The sequence below is a fragment of the Eulemur rufifrons genome, chromosome 15 (genome assembly GCF_041146395.1).
Source record: "Eulemur rufifrons isolate Redbay chromosome 15, OSU_ERuf_1, whole genome shotgun sequence".
In the NCBI taxonomy this organism is placed as follows: domain Eukaryota; kingdom Metazoa; phylum Chordata; class Mammalia; order Primates; family Lemuridae; genus Eulemur; species Eulemur rufifrons.
Genome location: NC_090997.1, coordinates 30,815,893 through 30,832,103, shown reverse-complemented (window position 1 = coordinate 30,832,103; position 16,211 = coordinate 30,815,893). Strand labels below are relative to the sequence as shown.

The 16,211-nt window shown below is 37.1% G+C and overlaps 1 protein-coding gene across 1 annotated transcript in view; it reads right to left on the bottom strand.

Annotated features, from left to right (window-relative positions):
- Positions 1 to 16,211, bottom strand: part of ADGRB3 (adhesion G protein-coupled receptor B3) — a 683,715-nt gene that overhangs the window by 380,108 nt on the left and 287,396 nt on the right. Inside the window, exon 9 of the mRNA XM_069487813.1 lies at positions 180 to 281. Within this exon, the coding sequence (XP_069343914.1) occupies positions 180 to 281 (102 nt within the window). The remainder of the gene's footprint in view (positions 1 to 179; positions 282 to 16,211) is intronic.

Genomic DNA, 16,211 nt, shown 5'->3' with positions numbered 1-16,211 from the left:
ATAGGCTAGGTCTCTTTACTGGCTCCATTTATGAAGCACTTTACTAAAATGATTCCATTAATTGCTTAGTGGGCAGATTTATTTATGGATAAAGGACAAAAGCATGACTTCAGAAGCAATCACAGCATGCTGTTCTTGGATACTGATCATTTGGGTTTGGGTGGGTCATCCTACTGTACCTGTGGCATTCAGGGGACATTGATTGAATGCCAAGTCGCCTGCTGGAGTTCTTTTCCACACCATCGACATCAGATAATCCTCTGGGCATATTTCATAAGGTGCTGCAATTTAAAACAGAGGGACTTGAATGTCAGTAGTGTTTTTTCTTAAACACTGGCAATAAACAATCCTCAAATGCATATCTCTAACTGCAGAGCTCTTTTGTTTTCTTTAAAGTGTATTGTTTACTGAAACATTAGTGACATATACATAAAAAACCCCACCAGCTTTCATTTATTATCTACAAAATATTCACAGAATTGTAGTTTCTTTTTAAACTGCTTACTGTGTAGGCTTTTTATAAAAGTCATTTGGATTTGCCTACAAATTAAACACATTCACAAATATCAATCAAAAATATTTCCAGTATATATAATGTTGTAGCATGTTATACAATCAAGTGATTTCCAATAAGCCAAAAAACATACTAGAATTATCAACTGTAAATGTTATGAATAAATAACATAAAGGGCAAAAATATGTAACTTTTTATGTCTTCAACTAAGAGCGATGATGCCAGTCATGCTACATTATATAAAAACAAGCTGATTTGATCATTATATCTTATTATTTTCAAAAATCTCAATTTCATTATTGAGCAAAAATGTTAAAAGGAATTTCAGGAATAACAGACATATAACAGAAATATTATAATGAAACGCAAAAGAGTTGTGAAAGCATAAAGTCTATCTCTACTGTGTTAAAACTGACAACTTGCTCCTATATGAAAGAATATCAGTCCCGTCTCTGGACACACCTACTATTGTGTTTTTCACACAGCATTGCCATTTATATTTTCCTATGTTTGTTTTCACTAATTGCCAGGGATCTTGTTTAGGTCTTCTCATCTTGGTGTCACTTGCACCTAATGGTGTGTCAGGTACACAGAAATTGCTCAAAATTGAATGAATAAATGCATGAATATATGATTATAACAATACCTTGATAAATAAATGAGGACCTGGAAAATAAGAAGTACCTACCTAAATATATGAGTGTGACTTCCTGGGAGAAATATTTTCTTCTGAGAATAATGTAATATTTAATCCATAATAATCATCACTTTACTGATGCCAATTCTACTTTAGAATTTATAAACTCATTAGATTGCATTAAAGTAATGTAAAGTTACGGTGAGGTACATCGAGTGGGGAGGACTCACCTAGCCAGGGTGCCCCAGCCCCTCTGCCTTGGGAGCCAAGCCACGCCCTCCTGGCCCCATGAAAGTACATGGGCTGTTAAATAGGTCCAGGTACGCTGGGCTAAAGTTAGTGTGGCCTGGGACACAAAAACTGGATTTGTCACTGAGTCTGGCCTGGGAATGGTGGCAATGAATAGGATTGGAGTCATTACACACCATACATTAAAAAAAAAAATTATCACAAAAAATGTACAACTCCAGTGAGCGTAGGGACAGCCTCTGTGCAGGACTCCCTTCCCCAATATCTCAAGAACAGGAACAACAGAGAAATAATTAAGGGACACAGCAGCCAACACCAGCCCAGTGCCCATAACTACCCACCTCCACACTGGGTGCAGATGTTAGCAAGCTGGGGCTACTTCACTGCCTGCTGTGTCTGTCCCCCACCCCATGGGAAGCACGTGCTGTCCCATCCGCCTCCCACCAGGTGGCCCTGGAGGCCCATAGAAGGATCTCATGAGAGGGAGGGCAACGGCGTCAGGAAGAAAAGCAAAGCCCGGATACCAGACAGCGGTGAGTGAAGTCACCCTGTGAAAGCAGTGGTGCCCAGATTAATGACGAGGAAGGGGAAGCAGCAGAAAAGAGGAAAAGTTAGGAAATGTTGCAGCCACGATAAGAATACAGTCAGCTGGTTTCTGATCCTCACACTCTTGCTTGCGATACTGCAGTCATGGCTGGACACATACTCTCTGCCTCCAGCTACGTATCAGAAACGTGCACAGCCATTCCTCTGTATCCACGGGGTATTGGTTCCAGGGCCTCCCCAGGATACCAAGTCTGTGGATGCTGAAGTCCCTGATCTAAAATGCATGCCACTCTGTACCTGCATATAACCTACACACGTCCTCCCATATACACCTGACCCTTCGACAGCACAGGTTTGAACTGCACGGGTCCACTTATATTCGGATATTTTTTCAAATGCTGATCGAAAATACAGTACTCATGGGATACAAAACCATATACACAGAGGGGTGACTTGTCCTTGTCCTATATACAGGTTCCACAGGACTGATTGTGGGACTTGAATATGTGCAGATTTTTTTTACACGGGGGTCCTGGAACCAATTCCCTGAGTATACCAAGGGACAACTATACATCATTTCTAGATTATGTATAATACCCGATCCAATGTAAATGCTATGCAAATTGTTATTATACTGCATTGTTTACTGAATAATTACAAGGAAAAAGTCTGTACACGTTCAATACAAGAATAATCTCTTTTCCTGAATATTTTTAATATGTGGTTGGTTGAATCCATGGTTTGGAACCCATGGATCCGGAAGGCTGATCGTATACGTTTCTTCGGTTCAGATGTCTTTCTTGAGTTTTAGGCTGACATGGCCAACTGCTGAGTGGCATTTTTTACTTGGCTATTCCAAGGAAATCTCAAAGTCAAGCTGCCCACACTTCTGCTCCCATCATTTTTCTTCATAATGCTGCTTGTTTCCTCCCCTTGTATTTCCTAACTCTATGAATAATACCACAGTCTTGCCCCAGTAACTAAAACCATCAGATCCATCTTGTACTCATCTTTCTCTTCTTCTTAACCTTCAAAAAGATTTGCTTTTACTTCCACCACTTATTTAGGCATTCATCCTGGCCCATTTACATTAGGGAAACAACTTCTTTGGTTCATTCATGCATTTACTTAGCGTGTACGAGGCCCTGTTTTAGAGAGAACCAATGGTGCATGAGAAAAACAGCATCTGCCTCATGGTTCTCTCAGTCAAAAGGAGGAGGCAGAGGTCAAAAATTTAACACACAATCACTTGAGTACGATTATGACAAGCACTTCAAACAGTAAGTATGTGGTGATGTTTCAATCTAAAATCTGAAGAATCAAGGAAGGCTTCCTGGAGGAAGTGACATTTAATTGAGCCTGGTGATGGGAGGTGCAATAAGTGCTCCAGGTGGAGGGAACAGTGTGCAAAGTTCTCGAAGCAGGGAAGAGTTTGGGGCATCATCAAGGCCGGTAGGGCTGGAAGAAAAGAGTAAGGAAGAGTGTGTCTTCATGGCCTGAAGAGACAGGCTGAGCTTAGAGCCTGCAGGGCAGACTGTGCAGCTGCTGAAGAGTTCTAAATGAAGAATTGACGTGATTTGATTTTTAATTTCAAGAAGATGAGTTTGCCTTCAGTAGGTAGAATAGACGGATAAAACAGTGGAGAGTAATGCGGTGCTTCAGCCCTGAAACCATGGTGGCTTTAGGCAGGATGGTTGGACTAAAAATGAGGAAAACTGGTGGACACAAGGTAAATTTAGGAGGTAGATAAAATGATGTGGGCAAGGAAGGAGAAGACGCAGTCAAGGATGATGGCGCTTTCTGTGCAAAATGACTGGGTATAAAGTGCTGCTATTCTCCTGCATCTGCCTCTTTAATCCAATTTTCATGCCACATCAACAGAGTAATCTATAAAATGAACTTTAATCTCATAATTTGCTGCTTAGAACCCCTCTACGCGTCTCCAGAATTGACAGGATAAAGATAACTACACTCAGTGTGAGGAAAAGATCCTTCTAGTAAGCCCTAACCTGGCATCCCAATCACGGCTCTTATTTACTCTTCTAATCATCAGCTGCATGGAATTAATTGTCATCCTCCAAGTACTCATACTTCTCTGTCTTTGCAAAAATTATATGTTCTACTTAAAATGCTCTCTCCCCTCATTTTGGGAGTAAATTTCCTATTTATCTTTAAAACACAGTTTAAATGATATATTCTCCAAGAAGCCTTTTTTAATACTTCAGTCACTGAATGTACAAATATTATAATTCTTCTCACAATGGATTAAAAATACTTGTTTATATGCCAATGCCCAATGCCCAAATGTTGTTTTTAGGAGATTAACCATGTTTTGTTTTATTCCTTTTAATCTACTGTAATGAATTCCCATGGCATCAAGCATATAGCAGGTATCCAAAACACTTTTGTTAAATAAATCACTTTTACTGAGGAAGCAACATAATAGATCAGTGCTGTCCAATAGAACTTCCTGTAATGATGCAAAATGCACTGTTCAGTATGGTAACTGCTAGGCAATTGCTGTGCTGTGGATATTGACTGCTTGAAATGTGGCTAGTACATTTGAATTTTAAATTCCATTTAACTTTAATTTGTACATATTTAACTTTAAATAGTTACCATATTGGACAAGCTATAATAAATGATAACCATGTTTCAGTCCATGTTAACAAAAACTATTACAGAATATTAAAAAAAGAAAAATTAGAATAAATGTTAAAGTTCACAAAATACATCATGAAGAGTTTATTACATAATTGAATCCTACATATGATGATTATTCTATTTTTAATAATGATAGAGCAGTGGTTAATCTAATATTTCGATCACACTTGATTATTCTTTTTGTTCCATCTATACACCCCTCTTCTGCTCATTATCTCCCTCATTATCTCTTCATTTATAATTTTCACTTTCGCTTCACTTGTACTATCTTTTTGGTTTTCAATGCTTTCAAATTCAGATTTTCTTAAGTTCCGTTGACGAAATTTGAAATACATTTCATAAAACCTGTTGCTAAAGCTTCCAGTATTTCCTGATCTAGTCTTGACATAAAGCAGTGAAGAAGCAATTTGTACCCTGAACTTCATCTCCCTGCAGTTTATCAGAAAGCTGCTCACATCCTTGTGTTATTCGGGCAAAGTCCGCGGCCTTCCTCTGTCCCCTCCCCCACGGTCAACTGCGTGGTCAGAAGAGCTGTCATTGCAAACATTAACCACTAGATGGCACTGGTGGGCCAACAGGGTGACAGGTTTACTGCAGCGGCAGCTGAAACTGATGGGTTCAAAATCACAGTGCACAGAGTAGTAACTATGGGAAATATGGATCAATGCTTGCTTTTTACAAAAGCAACACTACTTGGGGAAAAATTAAAGGCCCTCTTTTCATGTTAAGTATGACGTTTAATGATTAAACGAGCCTCAGCTCAGCTCCCACCCTGTCTGCTCCGACTGCCTCCTCTTCAGCTACACAGGCCCACTGGCTATACCTACTTCGGCACTCCAGGCTCCCGCCTCGCAGTTGTGGCTTGTTCTTTCTGCCTGGGACATCCCTCCTCCCCCTCCTCAAATCTGTCTGCATGGCTCATGTCTTTACTGTGGGGAGGTGGAAGAGGGGGGTCGTAAATGGTCTGGCAGTAGATATTCATGTCCACTTAGGAGCAGAAAGACAGAGAGGTTAGCTACTGTACTTATCCTAAAAATTAGCCAAAAGAGGTTTCCAGGGTATCATGACATGAGTAAAGTTAGCCTTGGAGGCCTATATCTGACTTAGTAAGAGCCTATAGGACCCTGTTTAGAATCCCCTGATGTGTCCTACTAACATCCTAACTCTGGTTAAGGACAAAGCTGATTAAATAGTAATTCTCCTCTCTCCAACCACAGCATTCAATTACTGAATCCCATTTGCTTAGTGACTGTCAGTTTGGTTTACCTACAATTAAACAAAACAAGATCCTAATTTTTTAAATCTAGAGCTGTCAACAAACTTTATGTTTTGCTCCACAGTAAATTTATGAAGCCTTAGAATCATTGTGCTTTTTGGAGACAGAAACTCAGTATACAAACGATAAAGAAAGATGGCAAAGGAATTATAGATTCAAAGTTGCAAACAGGTCCAGGAATTTTAGCTTTTTATTAGTAACATGAAATCCCACAGCCGCTTTAAATATTTCATCAAAGGTGATTTAGCAGTCTTTGAAGAGCCTATCATAAAAAATGTTAGTTCAGAAAATAAGTCCACTTATGCTCAAACAAAAGCAAAACAGCTTAGACACTAAAATAACTATTTTCTGCCATTTTAGGTTTATGAAGTCCCCGGTAATGGGGATTTTTCTGGTTTCTCCTCATTGCCACTATGGAATTCATTCATTCAACAAATATTTACTGAGCACTTATAATGTCCCAATTACCATGTTAAATACTGCACATGAAAAAAATAGACATAAATGGTCAGCATCTCTCAACTCCCAAGATGGTCAGAAAGACAATAATATGAGAACTTACAGTCCAGTAGAATGTCCATACTGATCTGGGAAGCCCTGGCTACTCTAGGAGTACTTTAGGGGAGAGTAAGTCAGGGAGAGGATTTCCAGAAGAGATTTAATTTGAGGTTTAAAGAAACAGAAATTTGCCAATGAGGAAGGGAAAAGTGTTTCATGGGACCTACCTGTGGGAAGATCTGGGGGCAAAGAGAACTGGGTATATCCAAGAAACTGGGGAGAGTTTCCGAATGGATAGAGTGTAAAGTTGGGGGCGAAGTAAAGGTGGGTAGTTTTAGAAGGGCGGGGAGGGGGGAGGATAATAAATGATGAGATAAGCAAAGAGTTTGAATTTATCTTAAGGGAAAGGGAAATGTATTATAGTTTTTTAAATGCTATACCTGCACTTTGAAGAAAGGATTGAAGGAAAGTGAGCATGAAGACAGGGAGGCTTGTGACAATCTAAATGATGTAATTGGGGGAGAGACAAAGAATCATAGGAAGTGGACAGATTTGAATTTTGTTTGGGAGGTAGAAGGGGCTCAGCTCCGTGGCTAACTGGATGTAAGAGGTGGGGAAGAGAGAGAAATCAAAGATAGAACTCAGGTTTCCAGGAAGAATGTCTAGTGTGCTATACCCTGAACTATGACACATGAGAAGAAGATGGCTTAGGAGAGGAGATGCTGAAAATAGTTTTGAGTCTGAGATATCTGAGCACATCTAGGTATTATCAAAAGGTCAATTGATATATGGAACCAAAGCTCAAGGGAGAAGAAAAGTAGAGATTTGTGTTATTTTTTTTTCCTGTTTAATGCTGCCTAGGTGTATTTTGTAAATTAGAAAATGCATACTTAGCTCAGCCTACTCTCTATACTTAAAATAGAAAAGTATTATTGTGCAGAAATATGAAGGACTCTTGATTTTTTTAATGCCTTAGCAAAAAGGAATAGCAACTCTGTTCAACAGCTCAAAGATCAATTTGTTATCACTAATGCAAAAGATATATAACAAGAATCCGTTAAGATACAACTGTACTTGAAGTCACAAGCATGTAGTTAGCATGCTCCCTTAAAACAAGGTAGCAATTACTTAGTGATTAGCTATTAATCTGTCTATTCAAACTGATTTTCTGTCTCTTAAAAATAGCAGAAATTATACAGAGCTTTAATCAATTTGATGTGGAAAATTAGTTTTCATCCTACATGCTAGAATTTCGGCATTAAAGAGAAATTGATTCCAAACTGTAGAGCTGATAGAAAAAAAGAACAGGCCCTACTCGAGACTCCACATTTCAGATTTCATTTGCTGGCAATTCATGAATTCTTCTGTTTTGGGAATTCACTTTGCTAGAGGATGCACAGGTAAATAACAGAGACCAGTCTCTGTAGCTCACATGACTTACAGCTCTGATTTCCGAGGTGGAACCTACTCATGTGAAGAATTGGTGCTGCTGCTAAGGTCTGAGGGAAAAAGAGGAGTGTTTATGAAATGTGTTTCATAACAACATCCCTCATACAGAAAACGGTTTTTAGTCAGTCTCAAGCTGAAACAACACACAATTATACCAGCCATATTTACATCATATCACTACAAGTCATTCTTCTAAGTATGTTACCTGTTTTAAATGATCAAATTCTCGTAATAACCTTACGAAGTGAACAGAATTATTATTCTCATTTTAAACATGAGGAATTTAAGACAGAGAGGTACCTAGCCTAAGGTCACTCAGATAAGGGAGGGTGGACCTAAGGTCAAACAACAGTTCAGTCCATTCTCAGAGACATTCACATCCTCTCTAAGCATAAGAGTCCTATTCTTTTGCTGTGGTGGGAAACACGTCATTTATATATTTAGCAAAAATTTGTTTTTAAGTCTGGAAGTCAGCAAACCATGAACTTTAAATTTATTGGCAAAAAGCAGATATTCCAGATTGTCTTTTTAAGTACCTGGTCTGGACAGCGTTCCATATACACACTTACAGATTCTGTATTATTATCATTTAATTCTCTATTTCAGCTTAGCAGACAAGTTCACTTCAGTTGCAACCCGTTAACAAAGTTAATTAAAGAAATAGCTAGCTTTAATTTTGAGGAATGATTTCAGCTGTTTACTAACTTTTAGTTATACAGAGTTTTATAATGGAGTACACTTAAGATTTTGCTGGAAAATTGTGTTTACTTGTGTTTTTATATTATCCTAGGAGCAGCTGAGGGTGACAGTGCTTTTCAGCCTTTCCCAGGTCATAGCACATGTAGAAGATGATAAAGAAAATGGGCACATTTGCAGGCACACTGGGACAAGCGGGCAAGGCTGTTGGAGACGTGAGGCCACTAGCCACAGCTTCCTGTCTTGTCCGCTGCCCTTAGGCTGTAGGAATCACTACTTGTGCACACCTGGGAACAATCCCTGACAGGCAGGGGACCATGGAACTGCCTTGAGGAGCTCTAGCCTAGAAGTATAAGCTGCGCTGAGATTTGTGGAAACTGAATAACTTGCTATAAAAACTTACATATTTTTCCCACCTCCAATATTTCAATAATTTATTTCTAAAGAAAGAAGGATCAGACCACAAATTTAATTCTAAAGAAAAAAGGATCATAACTACAAAGTAAAAATCATATATGTGATAAAGATTCCCATCCAATAAATTAGTCTATTCAATAAATAAACAGAATTTTTAAAGAATAAAAGACGATCATAAAATGTAAGGCATTAGCATCATAGTCATTGCAAACTCTTTATTCACATGCTTTTATACAAATGTTTTCATTAGTTCAGCTGTAGCATTTATGATATGGAATAAAAACATTAAAAGGAGTATATGTCTAATGACTTATTATGTTCACCTAGGCTTGGTGTGGAGTAAGGAATTCAGGAGGCTGAAAATAGATAGTTCATCTGCAATGAGTTGGAATTCTAGATAACAGATATAATCATTTAATATTAATATAATCATTTAATAATAACATATAATAGAAGTACAAGTCAGATTTATAAGGGTTCAAAGAAGAATGTGTACTCATGAGATTGTGGGAGGAAGAAGAATTACTAAGGGAGGGGACAGCTTTTAATGGATGGGCTACCAGGAGACTCCCATATGAACAGGTGAAGATGGTGGGGGGAGGGACAGCAGGGACACTCCAAGTGATTAACAGTGTAAACAACTGCTTAAGGGGAGAACATGCACCCCTGTATACAGGGACCAGAGACTGCCTCTGTTTGATTCTATTATCTATAAACAAATAGATACTATAATAACATAAATTTATAAATGAGTAGAGCGAGGTAACATTGGAAAGTTAGTGGAGCTGGTAGGAATACTAGAATCACAGAGATCCCGGTAGGCACTGAATTTGACAAGTAAAGAGAAGTTACAGAAGGGTTTTGAGCAAGTGAGTCACATGCCCAAGACCATGAAGAAGGGAGAATAATCAGATAAATTAGTATAGAAGAGATTAGAGAAGATGGGTGTTGCTATAATACGGGTAATGGACAAAGAGCACATAAACTGCCATTTAACAATCCTAATGATCTACAGTATTGAATCATTTCATTCCTGAAACAATCTCCTGTGGCACATGTTATTCTCCCCATTTTATATATGCAGACACTGAGGCTCAACTCCGTACTTTGTTGGACTCCACATTTCCGGCTCTTTGTGCTACACTGCTCCTCCCTCACTAGTAGCTGGTGGCAGGAGAAGACAAAGCAGGGCCATTGAGGAAAAGAACTTGAGGGAAATGGAATCTATCACTAGGAAAGGGATTGCTAGAATGAGGAATTACTCCAGATGACGCCAAGGACTTGGTGGTCAGAGAGAGAAAAATTCCCCAGATCACACAGAGTCTGAATTGATTCCCAGGTTAGAAAGGTGTATCAGGTATTTGTGAGCCATGATGCATAGATAAAGACTGATGGGTGTTCCTCCCAGAGGTGAGGGACAGAGCAATCAAAGAGAAGCGGGCTGGGGCAGAGTCTTAAGGTCATTGACATGTCAGGATAGATAAGAAGAGCAAAAGGAGATGGAAAATGTCAAAGACTAATATTCATGATTAGTGTCTTGGTAAACATTGAGCTCAAAATTAAATTTTTGAAATTAATATTAAATTTTTTAAAAAATAACTTTAATTTTCTTAATTTAATATAATTGTTAAATGGTTCTTGGGGGTTATTTTTACTATAAAAACAATGTGGAATGGAAGAAAGAAATTTACATAAAAGTTAAAAATGTTGCTTGAATTTTTTTCAATTTGAGGATGATCAACATGTTGGCAAATATTTATAAATTGGACAAGGTAGGGTAATATAAGATTACAACAAATTGCTTTTTAAGTTTTTGCTGTGCCAGAAGCTGTGAGAGTTTTCTCAAAGTCTTTTCTGATGATCAATCTGCTAAGACAAATCATGACAATATTTATCTCCATAGCAACCAGTTTGAATAACGGACATCTGGTATACATGTTGTATACACAGTGGTACTATCTGGTATACGCATTGATTCTTTGAGACCTCAGTGGTTCTTCCTTAATTTTGCCCATAAAATTCAGCTGCTTTGCTGCAAAACTAAGGACTGGAATAGGTAATATAATTCATGCTTTTGAGAGGATTAGATTTTCTTTTAGATATTTATTAAGAAGAAGTGGTCTCTCTCACCTGTGTGGTATCTTCAAGTTCTGATTTACTCCCTGCTTTTTAGAATTTATTTGAGGTGACTTGGCAAGAACAAATAGAACATTTAAGATGAAAGATGAAAGAAGTCAATACCTAGTGCCATCTACTGTCAACATTAAACTCAGTGGTTGGTGTTAGGTGAACAACTGGTGTCAACATTTAAGTGAGACATTATTTGCTATGATCCAAAAATGTTCAGTGAAAACACTTGCTTTAACCCTTTAAAGAACTTAACAGATAATAATTCCTGTAGGATATACAGCTAACACCTGACAGCAGAAAATATTGGAAATTCCAATACAATAGGAGCTCTGAAAAGTCCTAATTGTGATTAACTAACCTCATGGTTTGGAATGAAAAAGGTAAAGCAGATGCAAACTTGTATGCACATATTTTATTATGGAGTAGTATGAGTTTTTTATCTTTAGAAAAGAAATGCAAATTCTGCAAACAGTTGGGTTTCTAATTGTGATTACATTTAACCTTAAAATGGAGTGGTCCACACAATTAAGAAGAGCTCAGTTTATTAAACTGGTTAAACTTGTCTCTAACAAAGGCAAAATATTTGTACCAATAGTGATTAATTCACCCTTCCACTAACAGCGACCTTCAGAGAAAATAGGTCAATGTGAGCTAAGACTTCGTCTTCCTACCTGACATTATCCCCACACCAAATATCATATACCTATATATGTATATAGTAGCCAAGAGCCTGGGAGGATAAGAGACAGGGAAAGTACACGCCTGCTCAGAAAGAGAGTTGCTGGAGATGATGATGGCACGACTACCCAAGATCAGTGTCGTGGCAATGCCTAGTTTTATATGGAACTTGTTCAAATGATACACAAGTTGTTTCTCCTGCTCTCCATGGAACAAGAAAAATGGAGATTGGAGAACTGAGAGTTGGATGACTAAACCATCTTTCTTTGTGCACAACTAGTTAATAACCTTATTTTTTCTTAGTGAGTTCTGTAAAGAGATCTTATTTTGGTTGAAACACTAGTTGGCAGCTGGGCGCGGTGGCTCACGCCTGTAATCCTAGTACTCTGGGAGACCCAGGCAGGAGGATCGCTTGAGGTCAGGAGTTCAAGACTAGCCTGAACAAGAGTGAGACCCCATCTCTACTAAAAATAGAAAGAAATTAGCCAGACAACTAAAAATATATAGGAAAAAAAAAAATAGCTGGTCATGGTGGCACATGCCTGTAGCCCCAGCTACTTGGGAGGCTGAGGCAGGAGGATTGCTTGAGCCCAGGAAGTTGAGGTTGCTGTGAGCTAAACTGATGCCATGGCACTCTAACTTGGGCAACAGAGTGAGATTCTGTCTCAAAAAAAAAAAAAAAAAAAAAACCCAAAAAAACCCCACAAGTTGGTTAGAGATACTCACAATGAATTGTCTGTATTTTCACTATCACACAATTCCAGAAGCAATCTCTCATTATTTATGAAAAAGCATGAATAGAATCAAATTTTGCAATCTGGTTGAGGCAATATTTTAACTTTCACCAATGGAGACGAGGTAGTGGACTATTCCACATCTTTGTTAATGTTATCACATTATTGTTATTATTACTACTATAGGCCAGTAAATCAATCCAAGAGATGATTTGTAGACCAGCATCATCACCATCCCCTGAGATCTTTTTAGAAATGCAGCTTCTACCTCGTCTCTACAAAAAATAGAAAAACTATAAATTGTAGCCTGTAGTCCTAGCTACTCAGGAAGCTGAGGCGGGAGGATCACTTGAGCCCAGAAGTCTGAGGTGGCAGTGAGCAATGATGACACCACTGCACTCTAGCCTGGGCAACATTGCTAGACCTTGTCAACCTCTCCCCCCACTGCAAAAAAAAGAAAGAAATGTAAATATGCAAATTAACAGGCACACACTAGACCTACTGAAACAGAAACATCAGAGATCTGGCTCAATAATCTGTGTTTCAAGAAACTCTCTGGGTGATCCCTAGGTACACTGAAGTTTGAGAAGCACTACTTTGGACAGTGAGGGGAGGCACTCAAAGAAGATAGGAGTGCAAAGTAAGCAAACTTTATGATTCCTTCTTACTAGTGAAGATAAGTTAAAAATTACTCAGAACCCAAATGAATAATTTCTTGGTCTCCAGAGAAGACATAATCCTGTTGGAGAACAACGTTAGGGAGATAAGGAACAGTCCCTCCCAGAACGGCATTTCTCCTAAATGGGGGAGGCGGGGCGCAGGGTGGGGGGCTCACATTCACTGCATGACAGGGATCCAAACTCTCATACAGATGCATTACAATGATTAAGACAAGTTTTGCACTGTCAACACTACCGCTGCCCTCCTTTGGAATGAATGTTTAGAGATAAATATCACAATAATTGCTACATCTCTGGTCTAAATTGCTATTACTGCATACATTTATGATAGAGGTATCTTACTTCACAAGTTTTTTCCAACACATTCAACCTGCAGGCTTCACTCACCATTTGCAGACAAGGCAATTGTGGTTCCAAGAAGGAAGTTTTATGGATCCACTAAGTGTAATTTTTACTTGTAAGTGGTGCATTCCAACTTAGCAGTTAATGACTGAAGAGTAATGGATCATAGAACCGGAGCTATAGAAATTGCGCGCCCTTCCCCTGGGAACAGAGCAAGCAGGTCCCCAGGCAGCCAGAGAGTTAACTTAGGCCAATCCAGCAGAAACATTTGCTTTCTGAATAATATTAGCCAGGAAGATATTGGGGAAAAAAACGCAAAAAATAAAATCCCTAAAAATATTATGTTTCTCGTTGTAGCAATATAACGAAATCAGGGGAGCTACTATCATCCTATCATTTTAATCCTAGGAGCCTGAGGGTATACAATGAGATGAAATAAATGAAATCATTATTTGGTGTGTTTGACCAGTTTAAAAATTGGGCCACTTAATCATCTTCCCTGTACTTTTTCCGTTTCCCAACTAGCAGTATTTTTAAAATAATTTTTTCAATGCTAGAATTTTTTTTTTATGATGAGAAAATAAATATCTTATTTGTGGTCAATGATGCCATTTTTAATATGTTAAAAAATCTATTTACCAATAAAGAAATATCCTAATCTTGATGGGAAAATATTTTTATTTTCCATTTTTAGTGGACATAATATCTTTTGATTAAATCCAGATGATTAATCATTATTGTCATTAATTATTCAGACAAAGATGGTGTACATTATATTTCTTCTTTCTGACAACAGAGGGTCTCTTGGCAAACTTGATTAATTTGTTTTGCATGCAAATTAAGTGAAGCATAAAAATAAATAGAGGTTGTTTCTAGCAATCTGCAGAAAAATTAAGAATGAACAGCACTAAAAATAATACTAAAAAACTTATGTTTTTTTAAAAATACATTTGTTGAAGCTTTGTTATTGAAAAAAAGAGAAAGATGCCTTAGTAAATGTTATGGTAATTTGAAAGGCTTCTCAATTTATATTGTAAATGTGTAAATAATGTAATGCCTGAAAATAGGAACACTATATTCATGTGTAATCACAAAAGTAATATATACTGAACACAGAGAGAAAACCGAGTAGAGCTGAAAGCATGTCCACTATGAAAAAGTTATTTGTAAATCCAGCTCTCTTGATAAAATAATTTGGGGATGATACCATGTGGTGTATATTTTGTTGCCCTTGTATAAGCACTAATTTATAAATTATGTACGTGATTCGAGAATTCAATTATGAAAATGATTTTTGTATACTTATAAGTAATTTGTGGCTCTCTTCAAATCATATTATTGAAAAAAGTAAAATAAAAAGTTAATGATACCCAAAAATGTGCAGTGTAATATAATTTTTTTTCAGAGTTATGTGATAATTTTTCAACCTGCCTTAAATCATGAAAGCCAACAAACAAACCTAGCAAACAAGGTATACTATCTTTCTTGTAAATAGATTTGTAAAATGTTTTCCAAACAGCAGGTGGCAATCTTTGTAAATTTGATTGCAGTAGTAATACCTTACCTTTACATCTGCAGAGAAAAGACAGTTTTAAAGGACTGGTTAAGAACCTTGCTATGCTCAGACTGGTTTAGGTAACTTCAAATAGTAAAAGCATCTTATTTAATCATGCTTACTATTCTATGAAATTTCTCCCTAGGCAAAATAAATGTTTTTGTTTAATACTTCTTAATTCTAATGTAGCACACGAGGAATTTCACAGTGCTAATCTGTATAGGTATCCTATTCATAATCCCACATGCTGATTACTTTTTAGCATATTGAATTTAGATGGCCTTAAAAATTAACAAAATTAATGTTAGATCTTTTTAAGCTCTAAAAAACCCACTGACATATTGTTACTCTTAAAATCCAGTTTTGTTGGTATCCTTAGTGAACTGTGAGAAGTTTTTAGAATTCTAACTATGGAGAAATACAAAGTTTTGATTCCTTAAGTATATCTATTCCTATCTATTCCTAAGTATATCTCTTAGAGTACTTTGGTTTTTCTAAATTGAAGTAGTCACGTTAGACAGAGACAGAAATTCATTCCAGTACATTTTTCCTAACAAGAAACTTTAAAATCATTATTTAACTAATACAGAAATATTCTTAGTACTGCCTCACAAAATCTATTTTTAAAAAGTCCACCTAATTTTCATGTTATTATTTTTCAGTAATGTAAATTTTATGTTTTATTTTTTGTAGAAATTTAATATAATTATTTTTTTAAATATGCTTATGTAAAGTGGCAGAAAATGAATGAAATGGCTAAAAATGTATAACCTCCTTGGGGACTAAAACATATTATACTTAAATTATATAGATTTTTTTCAATAAAATACATTACTTGTAGTCTGCTTGCACAAAAAAAAAAAAAAAAAAAAAAAAAAAAAGAAATTCCTGAAAAGAAACCTCAAAGATCTTGGCACTCACTGTACCCCCAGGAACTAGACAGCAAAGAGATCATCTAGCTTGCCCACAAAGAGCTGTACTTACTAGTAGCAAGAGGATTCTAATTCAGTCTTCAAATTCTTTTAAGTTCAGCACTTTCCTTTATGTTACACTGTGAAGTTTTGAAATTCTATCCTATCACCTCTTTAGTATGCTTATTTTTTATCATTCTAAAATCCTGATTTTCACTTATTTATTAAGTCCTCA